This window comes from Erinaceus europaeus, chromosome 1, assembly GCF_950295315.1.
Source record: "Erinaceus europaeus chromosome 1, mEriEur2.1, whole genome shotgun sequence".
NCBI lineage: Eukaryota > Metazoa > Chordata > Mammalia > Eulipotyphla > Erinaceidae > Erinaceus > Erinaceus europaeus.
The window spans coordinates 159392451-159405354 of NC_080162.1; the positions used below are offsets into that span (position 1 = coordinate 159392451).

General features: G+C 39.8%; 1 protein-coding gene and 1 non-coding gene across 2 annotated transcripts in view; one reads left to right on the forward strand and one right to left on the reverse strand.

Moving 5' to 3' along the window:
* The window catches only part of XKR4 (XK related 4), a 505142-nt gene extending 492246 nt beyond the window's left edge, over positions 1–12896 (forward strand). Inside the window, exon 3 of the mRNA XM_060198888.1 lies at positions 11471–12896. Coding sequence (XP_060054871.1) covers positions 11471–12417 — 947 coding nt within the window. The 3' untranslated portion in view covers positions 12418–12896. The remainder of the gene's footprint in view (positions 1–11470) is intronic.
* LOC132542724 (U6 spliceosomal RNA) lies at positions 10706–10812 on the reverse strand. Its single transcript, XR_009553698.1, has one exon. It is a non-coding gene; the product is annotated as a U6 spliceosomal RNA (small nuclear RNA).
* Positions 12897–12904: the final 8 nt, after the last annotated feature.

Consider the following 12904-nt stretch of genomic DNA (forward strand, 5'->3'; position numbering starts at 1 on the left):
AATCCTAATTCTGCTACTTTTAAAAAATGTGTCCATGGATTATACAAAGGTTCAAGCTTATACTCTCTGAATCTAAAGGAGAAAAAAAAGCTCAGGAAAAAAAAAAAAGTGTGATTAAAAGAAATGAGGGGGAAAGCAAACTTATTCTAAAGGAAATCTGAATTCTCTTGTGTGTTTCAGCTTACCTATTTTATGGATTTTTTCCATTATGGTTTCTATCATTATTTTATTTTAAGGTAAATTTAACCATGTCATTTGTAAAGTTATGCAAAGAGCAGAGACAGCTTGCTTTCTCTTCATCATTCAGCAGTAATACATAGTTGTTTCTTTTTCTTTTTCTTCTGCTTCTTTTTTCTTCTTGCCTAGAGAGAGATTTATTTATTTCCAAATTCCTAAAAATTGGGAACTTTTAAATAAAAGGTTTTAAAGTAAATAATTAAAAAGTGAGGCCACCCTACTAGGGTGGAACCCCACCCTACTAGGGAAAGATAGAAACAGGCTGGGGGTGTGGATCGACCTGACTTATCAACAGGCAAGTTCAGTGGAGAAGCAATCACAGGAGTCAGACCTTCCACTTTCTGCACCCCATAAAGAACTTTGGTCCATACTCCCAGAGAAATAAAGAATAGATAACCTTTCTTTTATTTATTTGTTTGTTTGTTTGTTTTTAAAAAGGAGACATTAACAAAACTGTAGGATAGGAGGGGTACAAATCCACACAATTCCCACCAACAGATCTCTATATCCCACCCCTCCACTGATAGCTTTCCCATTCTTTTTTTTTAATACAAGAAAGGAGACATTAACAAAACCATAGAATAAGAGGGGTACAGTTCCCACCACTCGATCTCCATATCCCATCCCCTCCCCTGATAGCTTTCCCATTCTTTATCGCTCTGGGAGTATGGATCCAAGGTCACTGTGGGTTGCAGAAGGTGGAAGGTCTGGCTTCTGTAATTGCTTCCCTGCTGAACATGGGCACTGACTGGTAGAGACATACTCCCAGCCTACCTCTCTGTTTCCCTAGTAGGGTGGGTCTCTGGGGAAGCAGAGCTCGAGGACACATTGGTGAGGTCATCTGTCTAAGGAAGTCTGGTCAGCATCCTGCTAGCATTGGAACCTGGTGGCTGAAAAGAGAGTTAACATACAAAGCCAAACAAATTGTTGAACCATTATGGACCTAAAGGCTGGAATAGTGCAGATGAAGTGTTGGGGGGTACTCACTGCAGACTATTGTGTACTTTTGCTTTCAGGTATATATTTTGCCCTAGTTTATGGATACGTGTGAACATACGCTCTCACGGGACCTGGTCTATATCTAGGTTTTGGGACTTTGTTAGGAAGTGAACCACCTGGAATGGAATTAGAGAATACTATGAAAGGAGAGGTCTCACCCAAATAATGAAGCTGAAGGGTTGTCATTCCACACCTGAAGTCTCTGGACACAGTCTGAAGTGAAGCATGCTGAGGTGGCACTCGTTGCGCTGATTAGGTTGTGATAGGCTGATGCAATATTATTTGATATGAATTGAGAGAAGCATGCAGGAAAGTGCGCCCCACCCTAGGGTTCCAGAACTGGGGGAAATATAGTGGAAATATGAGGTTCCTGCTGTCTTAGGGTTCAAGAAGACAGTGGATAGTTATTGTTATCATTACATTATTTGGTAATTGGGTTAACTTCAAAAAGTCCCTTTGTTAGGATTTGCTGTATAATACCCAGCATCTTCTATATAGCTATACCACCAGTTGCTTCTGTTCTCCCTGGTCTAGGCTTTTGAGAGTCAACATATCAAAGACTTAGCCTACATTTTAAAAAGACTCAGTCTGTGCTTTAAAAAGTTCGAGACATACAATCAATTTTTCCCCTCTCATATTAATTAGTGATTTATATGAGTACACTTTACTAGGAGTGTACATAAACACCATTCCCACCACCAAAAGACCCATCCCACACACACAACCCCTCCCCCTCCACCACCCCAGGAAGCCAAATGTCCACCCTCCCCCTCACCATAGGGTTTTTACTTTGGTGCCCTACTCTAGATTTAGTTGGATCCTACTTTTAGTTTCCCTTTCTATTCTTCTTTCTCAACTTCTGTTGATGAGTGGGATCATCCTATACTCATCTTTATCATTCTGATATACCTCGCTTAACACAGCTCCTTCTAGCTTCATCCAAGATGGGTCAGAGAAGGTGGGTTCATTGTTATTAACAGCTGCGTAGTATTCCATTATGTATATATAGCAAAGCTTTCTTAGCCAATCATCTGTTGTTGGGCACCTGAGTTGCTTCCAGGTTTCAGCTATTATGAATTGTGCTGCTATGAACATAGGTGTACACATATCTTTTTGGTTGGGCATTATGAAATCCTTTGGGTATATCCCCAAGAGAGGAATTAATGGGTCATATGGAAGGTCCATGTCTATCCTTGTGAGAGTTATCTAGACTAGTCTCCAGAGAGGCTGGACCAATTTACATTCCCACCAGCAGTTCATAAGGGTTCCTCTGTCCCCACAGCTTCTCCAGCATTTGTTGCTGCTGTCCTTTTTGATGTATGCCATTCTCACAGGGGTGAGGTGGTATCCCAATGTTGTCTTTATTTGCATTTATCTGACAGTCAATAACCTGGAGCAATTTTTCATGTGTTTGTTAGCCTTTTGGATCTCTTCTGTAATGAATATCCTGTTCATATCCTCTGCCCCTTTTTGGATGGGGTCATTTGCTCTTTTGCTGCTATGTTTGCTGAGCTCTTTGTATATTTTGGTGATTAGTCTCTTGTCTGATGTTTGGCATGTGAAGATCTTCTCCCATTCTGTGAGGGGTCTCTTTGTTTGTGTGATAGTTTCTTTCGCTGTGCAGAAGCTTTTCAATTTGACGTAGTCCCATTGGTTTGTTTCTGCTATAGTCTTCCTTGCAGTTGGGTTTGTTTCATCAAAGATGTCCTTGAGGTGTAGGTGGGAAAGTGTTCCACCAATGTTTTCTTCTAAGTATTTGATAGTTTTCTGGTCTATCATACAGGTCCTTGATCCATTTGGAGCTGATTTTTGTTTCTGGTGATAAAAGTGGTTCAGCTTCATTCTTCTGCATGTTTCACCCCAGTTTTCCCAGCACCATTTATTGAAGAGAGCCTCCTTCTTCCATTTAATACTTTGGGCCCCCTTATCAAAGACTAGATGTCCATATGTGTGGGGATTTAGTTCTGGGCTTTCAGTTCTGTTCCACTGGTCTGTGTGCCTATTTTTGTTTCAGTACCAGGCTGTTTTGATGATGATGGCTTTATAATATAGTTTGAGATCTGGGAGTGTGATACCTACATTCCTGTTTCTTTTCCTAAAGATGGTTTTGGCAATTCTAGGTGTTTTCTGGTTCCAGATAAATGATTGCTGTTTTTGTTCTATTCTCTTAAAGAAGTTTGGTGGAACTTTGATGGGTATCGCATTAAATTTGTATACAGCTTTGGGGAGAATATTCATTTTTATAATATTTATTCTTCCAATCCATGGGCATGGGTTGTCTTTCCATTTCTTGGTATAAATTTCTATTTTCTTGAGTAGTGACTCATAGTTTTCAATATACAAATCTTCCATTTCTTTGGTCAGCTTTATTCCTATGTATTTTATTGATTTTTGCTGCAACAGCGAATGGTAGTGATTTCTGGATGTCTTCTTGTTCAGATTTAGTGTTTGCATAAAGAAGTGCCAGTGATTTTTGTACACTGATTTTGTAGCCTGACACCTCGCTATATTGCCTAATATCTTCCAGTAGTTTTCTGCTAGATTCTTTTGGTTTTTCTATGTATACTATCATATCATCTGCAAATAGTGAGAGCTTGACTTCTTCCCTTCCAATCTGTATTCCTTTGATTTCTTTCTCTTGCCTGATAGGTATGGCAAGAACTTCCAAATATGTTGAAGAGTAATGGTGTTAATGGACACCCCTGTCTAGCCCCTGATCTGAGGGGGAATGCTTTCAGCTTCTGTCCTTTGAGTATGATTTTGGCTGTGGGTTTGCTATATATATGGAATCCACTGTCTTGAGGAATTTCCCATCTATTCCCATTTTTTGTAGTGTTTTGAGCATGAATGGGTGTTGGATTTTGTCAAAGGTTTTCTCTGCATCTATTGAAATAATCATGTGGTTTTTGGCTTTGCTTTAATTGATGTGGTGAATGACATTGATTGACTTACGTATGTTGAACCGGCCTTGCATTTCTGGGATAAATCCTACTCGGTTGTGATGAACAATCTTTTTGATATACTGTTGTATCTGGTTGGCCAAGATCTTGTTTAGTATTTTGGCATCTGTGTTCATCAGAGATATTAGTCTGTAGTTTTCTTTTTTTGTTGTGTCCCTATCTGCTTTTGGTATTAGGGTGATGTTGGCTTCATAGTAGGTGGAAGGGAGTGTTACTGTTTCTTAGATATTATGGAAAATCTTTAGAAGTATGAGTACTGTTTCCTGAAGGTTTTGTAGAATTCGTTTGTGAAGCCGTCTGGTTCAGGACTTTTGTTGTTGGGGAGATTCGTAATAACAGTTTCAATTTCTTTGTCTGTGATTGGTGCATTTAGGTTTTGTAGTTCTTCTTGGTTCAGTTTTGGAAGGGCATATGCTTCTAGGAATTCTTTCATTTCTTCCGGATTTTCTAGTTTGGTGGCGTATAGTTCACATGATTTTCTGGATTCCTGTGGTGTCAGTTGTGATATCCCTCTATCATTTATGACTGTATTAATTTGAGTGTTCTCCCTTTTTTTTTTTTTTTTAGTGAGTCTGGCTAAGGTTTGTCAATCTTGTTTAATTTTTCAAAGAACCAACATTTGGCTTCATTGATCTTTTGTATGGTTCTCTTATTTTCTATGTTGTTTATTTCTGCTCTAATTTTAGTGATTTCTGTCCTTGTTGCCTTAGGGTTCTTTTGTTCTTCTTCCTCTGAGTCCTTAAGATGTGCAGTAAGGTTATTTGAGCTTTCAGTATCTCTCAATCTCTTTTTGAGTTCTTTTACCTATTTCTTGTTTTTTCTAGCTCATCCTCTGTCTGACTAATTCTGTTTTCTTCTTCCCCTTCCCTCTGCATCTTTCTTCAGTTCAGCTATTTCAGCTTTCAGTTCTCTAATTACTTCGAGGTAGCTAGTATTTTCCTTGAGGGTTTCATCTGTTGTTTCTCTAATTCTGCTAGCCTTTTCCTCTATAGTTGTCTTCATTTCTGTGATTATTAAGTTTACTATTTCTTGCATATTTTTCTTATCTATGGTTACTTCTGACTGATTTGTAGTTTCTTCTGGGCTCCTGTCTTCATTCATTGTAATAGCAGTTTTATTTGCTCTTGGTGTAACCATTTTTTTTATTGATGTGCTTTTTATTTTTATTCAGTTGTGTTTTAAGTACAAGCCATGCTATATTAAATACTTTTATGACAACTGCAGTCACCAACCTCGGAAATTACAATAGTAACTGAAGCAAGGATTGAAGCAGTTTAACCAATACTAATTAGCCAGACAGTGCCTCCAGTTCAAGAAAAAATAGCAACCAAATCCAAATGAAAAAGAAAGAGACAGGAAAAAAGGGATAGCAAGAATAGACAATTATGCGAATCTACTGTCCACTGTAAATTCTAGGGGTAGCAAGAGGAGAAAGGGAAGTAGAGAAGAGACACACATAAAGAGAGTCCACTCTGAGTGAGATTTCTTCCCCAAAATAATTCACAAATGAGTATCAGTGAATTCAGAAATAAGAAGAAGGAGGAAGGAAGAAAAGAAGACAGACATGAGAAAAAAAAAGAAAGAAATAGCAGTGTAAGGAAAAAGCTTTCTTTCTTTTTTTTTTTTTTAGTTAGCTAGGAGGAGGGAGAAGGGGGAGAGTAGATAGAGGAGGTAGGTAGAGTGATACAAGTTCCTCTCACAATGGATGATAAGACATCCAGTCACCTAGCAATGAAAATACACTAAAAGTTAATTTTGGTCAACCTGAAGGAGGGGGGAAGGGACATGTGTATATATAATAGTAATAATACAATAGAACAGAGTAAAAACCCTAACAGTTAGTCTGCAGCTTGGACAGCTCCTGATTGGCTCAGGCAGCCTGAGCAAAGCCAGCCAATTGTTAAAAAACAAACAAACAAAAAACCCTCCAGGTAGTCTTTTTTCACTCCAATTGAGTTTGAGCCACTAGAAAGCAAAAAAAAAAAAAAAAAAGGAGTAAAGGGAATCAGAAAGGAAAAGGAATCACACCCCTGATGAGCCAGAAATCTTGGTAAAGAAAAAAGCTCAGTGGGGAGCTTGCTAGTATCAGCTCTCTAGCTCCTGGGGTTTGGTTATAGGGTGGAGGAGAGGGGTGCGCTTCAGAAATAATAAAAAAATTCCTTTCTTTTTTCCTCTGTTTTCTAACCCAAATTGAGCTATAGTCACCTCCTTGGTGTCATACTTAGGACCCCTTATTCACTGTCCTGCTGACCACCAGGTATCCTACCCTTTCCAGCAATTGTTGTCAGAGCTCACACCAGCAGCAAGGTCCTCTGGGTCTAATATGTTCTAATTTAATCTTCTTGCCTTGAAACCATTCTACCTTATTTTAAACTTTGTAATAATTCTGATTAAAATATTAAAATGCTTTAATATGTTTAGCTTTGGTAGGGATATGCATTCTCTTTGCAGTTCATTCTGAGGATTTCAAATTCTTTGCAAGCCAAATTTTAAGGCTGCTGAGGCATTGATAAGGGAAACACTGAATTGAAATAAAAAGTGTTTCAATATGAAAGCAATTGAAGAACTTGTTGGGAGAATCAAAGTATCTCCCTCCTTGTCAAGAACATATTTATTAGTGAATTAATAAAGTTTTATGCAATTGTAAGATTATAGGCGTATCGTGTCATGTTGCTCCTCCCATTCGAGTTCTGAACCTAGGACACCCATGCCCACTCCTTCCAGGCATCATAGTTCTCTGTTAGTCTGATAGTTTGATTACTTTTGTTGCTGTTGTTACAAGTTTGTATGCTTTAATTATCTATACTCCACATATTTATATTAAACCCTATACCTGTGAGAAGGAACTATGCTAACATTAACATTAAATGATAAATATTGGTGAGAATGTGGAGAAAAAAACTCTGTTGCACTGTTGGTGGGAATGCAAATTGGTTCAGCCCCTGTAGAAAACAGCTTGGAGAATCCTCAAACAAATACAAGTGCAAATATTTTACGATCCAGCCATAGCCCTCCAAGGCATATATCCAGACATGAAAACACTAATTGGAAGGGATATATGCAAAGTGTCTCCTTTCTTAATAAATGTGAAACATCCAGTGAGATGATGAGATAGTTCACACAGTAAGGCACCTGTTTTGCTATGTGTGTGACCCAGGTTTCAGCCTGGTATACCACATGGGAGTACTAGTAGTAAGGAGCGTAACTTTGGTGCTGTGGTATCTCCCTACACCCTCACCTTCATTTTTTTTGGAAAAATCTAGCCCAGAGCAGTGAAACCCTAGTAGAAAAAAAAAAGGATTTATAAGGAGATCTTGTAATTTTATGCTGTTTATTTACTATTTTAGAAAGAGATAGAGAAAGTAGAGAGAGACCACAGCAAAGAGGCTTCCTTCAGTGTGGCAGGAGTTGGGCTTGAACCTGGGTTGCACACATGACAAAGCAACACACTGAACAAGTGAGCCCTACCGTTGGTCCTCACTCCATTTTTTTTTTATTGGGGGAAGATTAATGATTTACAGTCAACAGTAAAACCTACTAGTTTGTAAATGTGTAACATTTCTCAGTTTTCCACATAACAATTTAACCCTCTGTAGGTCTTCCACTGTCATCATGTTCCAGGACCTTCCCTTCCCTTCCTCCCAGTGTCTTTTATGTTGGTGCTATACAACAAACCAAGTCCAAGTTCTTACTTTGTATTTTCTTATTTTTCAACTTCTTTTTTTTATTTGTGATTTAATAATGATCAACAAGATTGTGTGAAAGGGGGAAGCAGTTTCATACAATTCCCACAACCAGACTGCCATATCCCATCCCTGTTGAAAGGTTATCTATGGAGCCAAGATGACGACTAGGAGGTAGCTGCTGGTGTGAGCTCTGACAACAATTGCTGGAAAGGGTAGGATACCTGGTGGTCAGCAGGACAGTGAATAAGGGGTCCTAAGTATGACACCAAGGAGGTGACTATAGCTCAATTTGGGTTATAAAACAGAGGAAAAAAGAAAGGAATTTTTTTAATTATTTCTGAAGCGCACCCCTCTCCTCCACCCTATAACCAAACCCCAGGGGCTAGAGAGCTGATACTAGCAAGCTCCCCACTGAGCTTTTTTCTTTACCAAGATTTCTGGCTCATCAGGGGTGTGATTCCTTTTCCTTTCTGATTCCCTTTACTTCCCTTACCTTCATAGCACTCAGCTGTATAGTTTTCAATTATTACAGTCTTTTCAACCAAGTGTATTCTACATAGTTCCAGTCAAGTGAGCCTACTGATTTTATATCTGTAACTAAGAAGCAAACTCTAAACATGATGAAGAAACAGAAGAACTTTGTGGCTCTGGATATTTGTTTTGTGAACTGTTTCTTAGGTCACATAATTCAGCACAAATAAAGTAACAATTTTCTCAAATCCAGGGCAACTAAGAGGACTCCTAGCTTTGAAAATGTAGAAGAATAGCCATGTTTTTCCTTCTAAATGTTTATTTCTAACCATTCTATGAAGATAATCCAGAAGGTAATCCCTGGTCTAGCTACAAATATAGCTGCTCTAGGCCTAAAGGGATTCAGATGGCAGAAGATATTTACAGGACCTCCAGGGTCATGTTGTTATACTGTAAGTTTGGATTGTGGGAGTTTTGAGAACTCTCTCTGCTTGTCTGAGTCTCATACCTTTCACTGTTTGTTTATAGCCATCTTAGTCTATTTTCATAGTGAGAAAAGTGTGCCATCTGTAAAGTCTAGTGTCTATTTTCCATGTTAGTTACATGAGCTTGGGCAAGATCTCTGGGTCTCTGTTCCCCTGTGTTCAAAATTTTATTTTACTATAAAATATAAACTAGATCTCACAATACAGGGTGGGGGAGATAGCATAATGATTATACTAAAAACCACTCATGCCTGTGGCTCCAAGGTCCCACATGCAATCCCCTGTACCACCATTAGACAGAGCTGAGCAGTTCTCTGGTAAAAAATATAATACCCCTCTTTTACGGTAGTGGAAATTGTGTGGAATTGTACCACTGTTATCCTATAGTCTTGTCAATATTTTTATTTTATAAGTAAATTAAAAAGGAAAATATCATAATGGAATGCTAAGAGTTGGAGATTTTTCTGAAAAAAATATATATAATACCTTTACTTCATGACTAAGGAGGGTTGTGTTGTGAATCATCTATTCCTGATCTATTGATGAGAAAATACTTGAGATTTTCCTAAGTCTAAAATATTTTCACCTTATGATAAAGAAATGGGATTTAAAAGGATACACTGCTTCACCACTTGTGAAGTTTCCCCTTTGTAGGCAGAAACCTGGCGTTTAAATTCAGGTTCTTGCACACATGTGGGCTCTACCAGGTGCACTAACATATGACCTTTCCCAAAATCTTATTATCTTGTAAAACATTATTAAATCAATGATAAAAAAAATATTAACAACAACAACCAAAAAAGATACAACAGCTACCCCCACTACAGTGTAAGCTGGTTTTGAACCTGGGTCACATATATGGCACCTTCCCAAGTATGCAATCTTGTTGTCTTAAAGGATAGGAAGTAAGGGAAGGCAAAATTTGTCAGAGTAGCAGACTGCATGTGGATAAGGTATCACAAGACATATTGGCAAGGATTCTCTATAGGTTCCTTTTCCTGTTATAAGAAAAAGCAAACTTCCTTTTGCAAGTGAATTACATTTATTCTTGTCTAGAAGTAGAAAACTAAACCAGATAGCCACTCAAGCTTTCTGTGATTACTTGCCCCATTCAATCACAGTGTCTCAAAGATGACAGGGAGCCATGGCAATCAGCTACTTTATAAATAAAGACACCAGTTTAGATGATTGCCCAAAGTCATACCGGTAACAGGTAGTAATGCTGAAGCCACAATTTAGTCTGTCAACCTCCAGTTCATTATTTTCAACCTAGACATCATTTATTTGGTCCTTGGAAGGGCCACAAGTTAGCTTAGCAGTAGAGTATAGATTTAATCTCCAGCCATAGGTTCAGTCTCCAGCACTGTACATGCCAGAGTTAAGTGGTGCTCTTCTTTATGTCTTTCACATGAAAAAAACAAAACAAACAAACAAAAAAAAACCTGGTGCCTGGGCTGTGGTGCCTGGGCTGTGGCATATCTGACAGAGCATGCACATTACCATATAAGTACCGGGCACTAACCAATTGCTCCACTGGAGCTCCAAAGCATACACATTACCATGTTCAAGGTCCCAGGCTCAAGCTCTCAGACCCCATCTACAGGTAGGAAGCTTCATGATTAGTGAAACAGTACTGCAAGTATACCTGTTTCTCTCCTCCTCTCGAGCTACTCTTACCCTCTCAATGTCTCTCTGTCTTACCAAGTAAAAATAATAAAATTTAATATAACAATTAAAAATAGCACCAGGAGTGGTGAATGTGTTGTGCAGGCACAAAACTCCATTGATACTGGTGGCAACAGACTAAGTAGATCAGTAGGTAAATGAATCTAAAAAGGAGAGAACTGCCTTGTAAAAAAATTTTTGAAAAAATGTGGAATGCTTCACGAACTTGCATGTCATACTTATGCAGGGGCCATGCTAATTTTCTCTGTATCACTCCAATTTTAGTATGTGTGCTGCTGAAGATAGCACTAAAATGTTTTACTTAATTATTTATTTATTGTTATTATATTTATTTATTTATTTATTGGATAGAGGCGGCCAGAAATTGAGAGGAAAGGGGAGATAGAGAGAGAAACAGACAAATAGACACCTGCAGCACTGCTTCATCACTTGTGAAACTTTTCCCCTGCATATGGGGACTGGGGACTTGAATCCGAGTCCTTGCACATTGTAACGGGGCGGCACCAACCGGCCCCTTTTTTATTTTATTTTTTTCAGAGCACTGAGCCGCTCTGGTTTATGGTGGTGCAGTGGACTGAATCTGGGACTTAGGAGCCTCAGGCTTGAGAGTCTCTTTGCATAACCATTATGTTATCGATCCCTTCCTGAGAACTACCTTTTAGCCAACTTATGTAAAATATTCTGAAGGCTAAATATGGGAGCTAAGTTCCATCTCCCATAGCCCAATGAAAGTTTTGGGGACCATTCCCATTAGTGTCATAAATTCTCTATGTATTGGGGGACCTTATAGGTTACAGATGCTAAGATCCTCATTTGAGTATTTAGTTCACTTGTTGGACAGAGAGTGGGGGGAGGGAGAGATTTTTCTGCAGTCAAAGCTAGCCTATTGCAAGCCCTCAGCTCCCTATCAATCTTGGCAAAACTGTCTTCTTATTTGCTTCTGTAGGTTTCACAGCGGCTGCCTCCCTGGTGTCACTGGCCTGGGCCTTGGCTTCTTACCAGAAGGCCCTCCGGGACTCCCGAGATGACAAGAAGCCCATCAGCTACATGGCTGTCATCATCCAGTTCTGCTGGCACTTCTTCACTATTGCTGCAAGAGTCATCACCTTCGCCCTCTTTGCCTCGGTTTTCCAGCTGTACTTTGGGATCTTCATTGTCCTCCACTGGTGCATCATGACCTTCTGGATCGTCCACTGTGAGACAGAATTCTGCATCACCAAATGGGAAGAGATTGTGTTTGACATGGTCGTGGGGATCATCTACATCTTCAGCTGGTTCAACGTCAAGGAAGGCAGGACACGCTGCCGGCTCTTCATCTACTATTTTGTGATCCTTTTAGAAAATACAGCCTTGAGTGCCCTCTGGTACCTCTACAAGGCACCCCAGATGGCAGACGCCTTTGCCATCCCCGCCCTGTGCGTGGTGTTCAGCAGCTTCTTAACTGGTGTGGTTTTTATGCTCATGTATTATGCCTTCTTTCATCCCAATGGACCCAGATTTGGGCAGTCCCCGAGCTGTGCTTGTGAGGACCCTGTCGCTGCCTTCACTCTGCCCCCAGAAGTGGCCACCAGCACCCTCCGGTCCATCTCCAACAACCGCAGCATGGTCAGTGAGCGGGACCAGAAATTTGCAGAGCGGGATGGGTGTGTGCCTGTGTTTCAGGTGAGACCCACCGCCCCATCCACCCCCTCGTCTCGCCCACCACGGATTGAAGAGTCCATCATTAAAATTGACCTGTTCAGGAATAGGTACCCAGCATGGGAGAGACACGTGTTGGACCGAAGCTTACGAAAGGCCATTTTAGCCTTTGAATGTTCCCCATCTCCTCCAAGGCTGCAGTACAAAGATGACGCCCTGATCCAGGAGCGCTTGGAGTATGAAACTACCTTATAAAAACCCCGAAAAGACCGTGGAGGAATCACCAGCCCTCTAGATGAATGGGTGACAGCAGCGCTGTGGCAATAATGAATCTTCATTATAGAGTAGGGCAGTGAGATGTAATATCTTTAGTCTGACCATTGTCATGATATTGTTTGACTGCTTGCTGCTGGTCTCTTTTCAAAATAGCAGCCCAAGAGTTCCCCTCCCCCCAAACTCCACCTGAAAGGAACATGTCAGTTTTGTAGGATTCCTCCTACACATCTTTCAGCTAATTCATTGGAGGTTACTATTATCTTGGAAAATGTTGTCTCCACACAGTAGGGTGTTTTGCTGGAGTTAACTAATCTTTGCATCAAAAATATATTCAGTAAGATACACACACACACAACACCAGTCCTTTGACAAAATAGTTTATGTGATTTTTTTTCTTGATGCAAAGCTCTAATTCCCACAGGAAAATACAAAGAGAGAGAAAATACCTCCCTCAAGACTCCAGGAA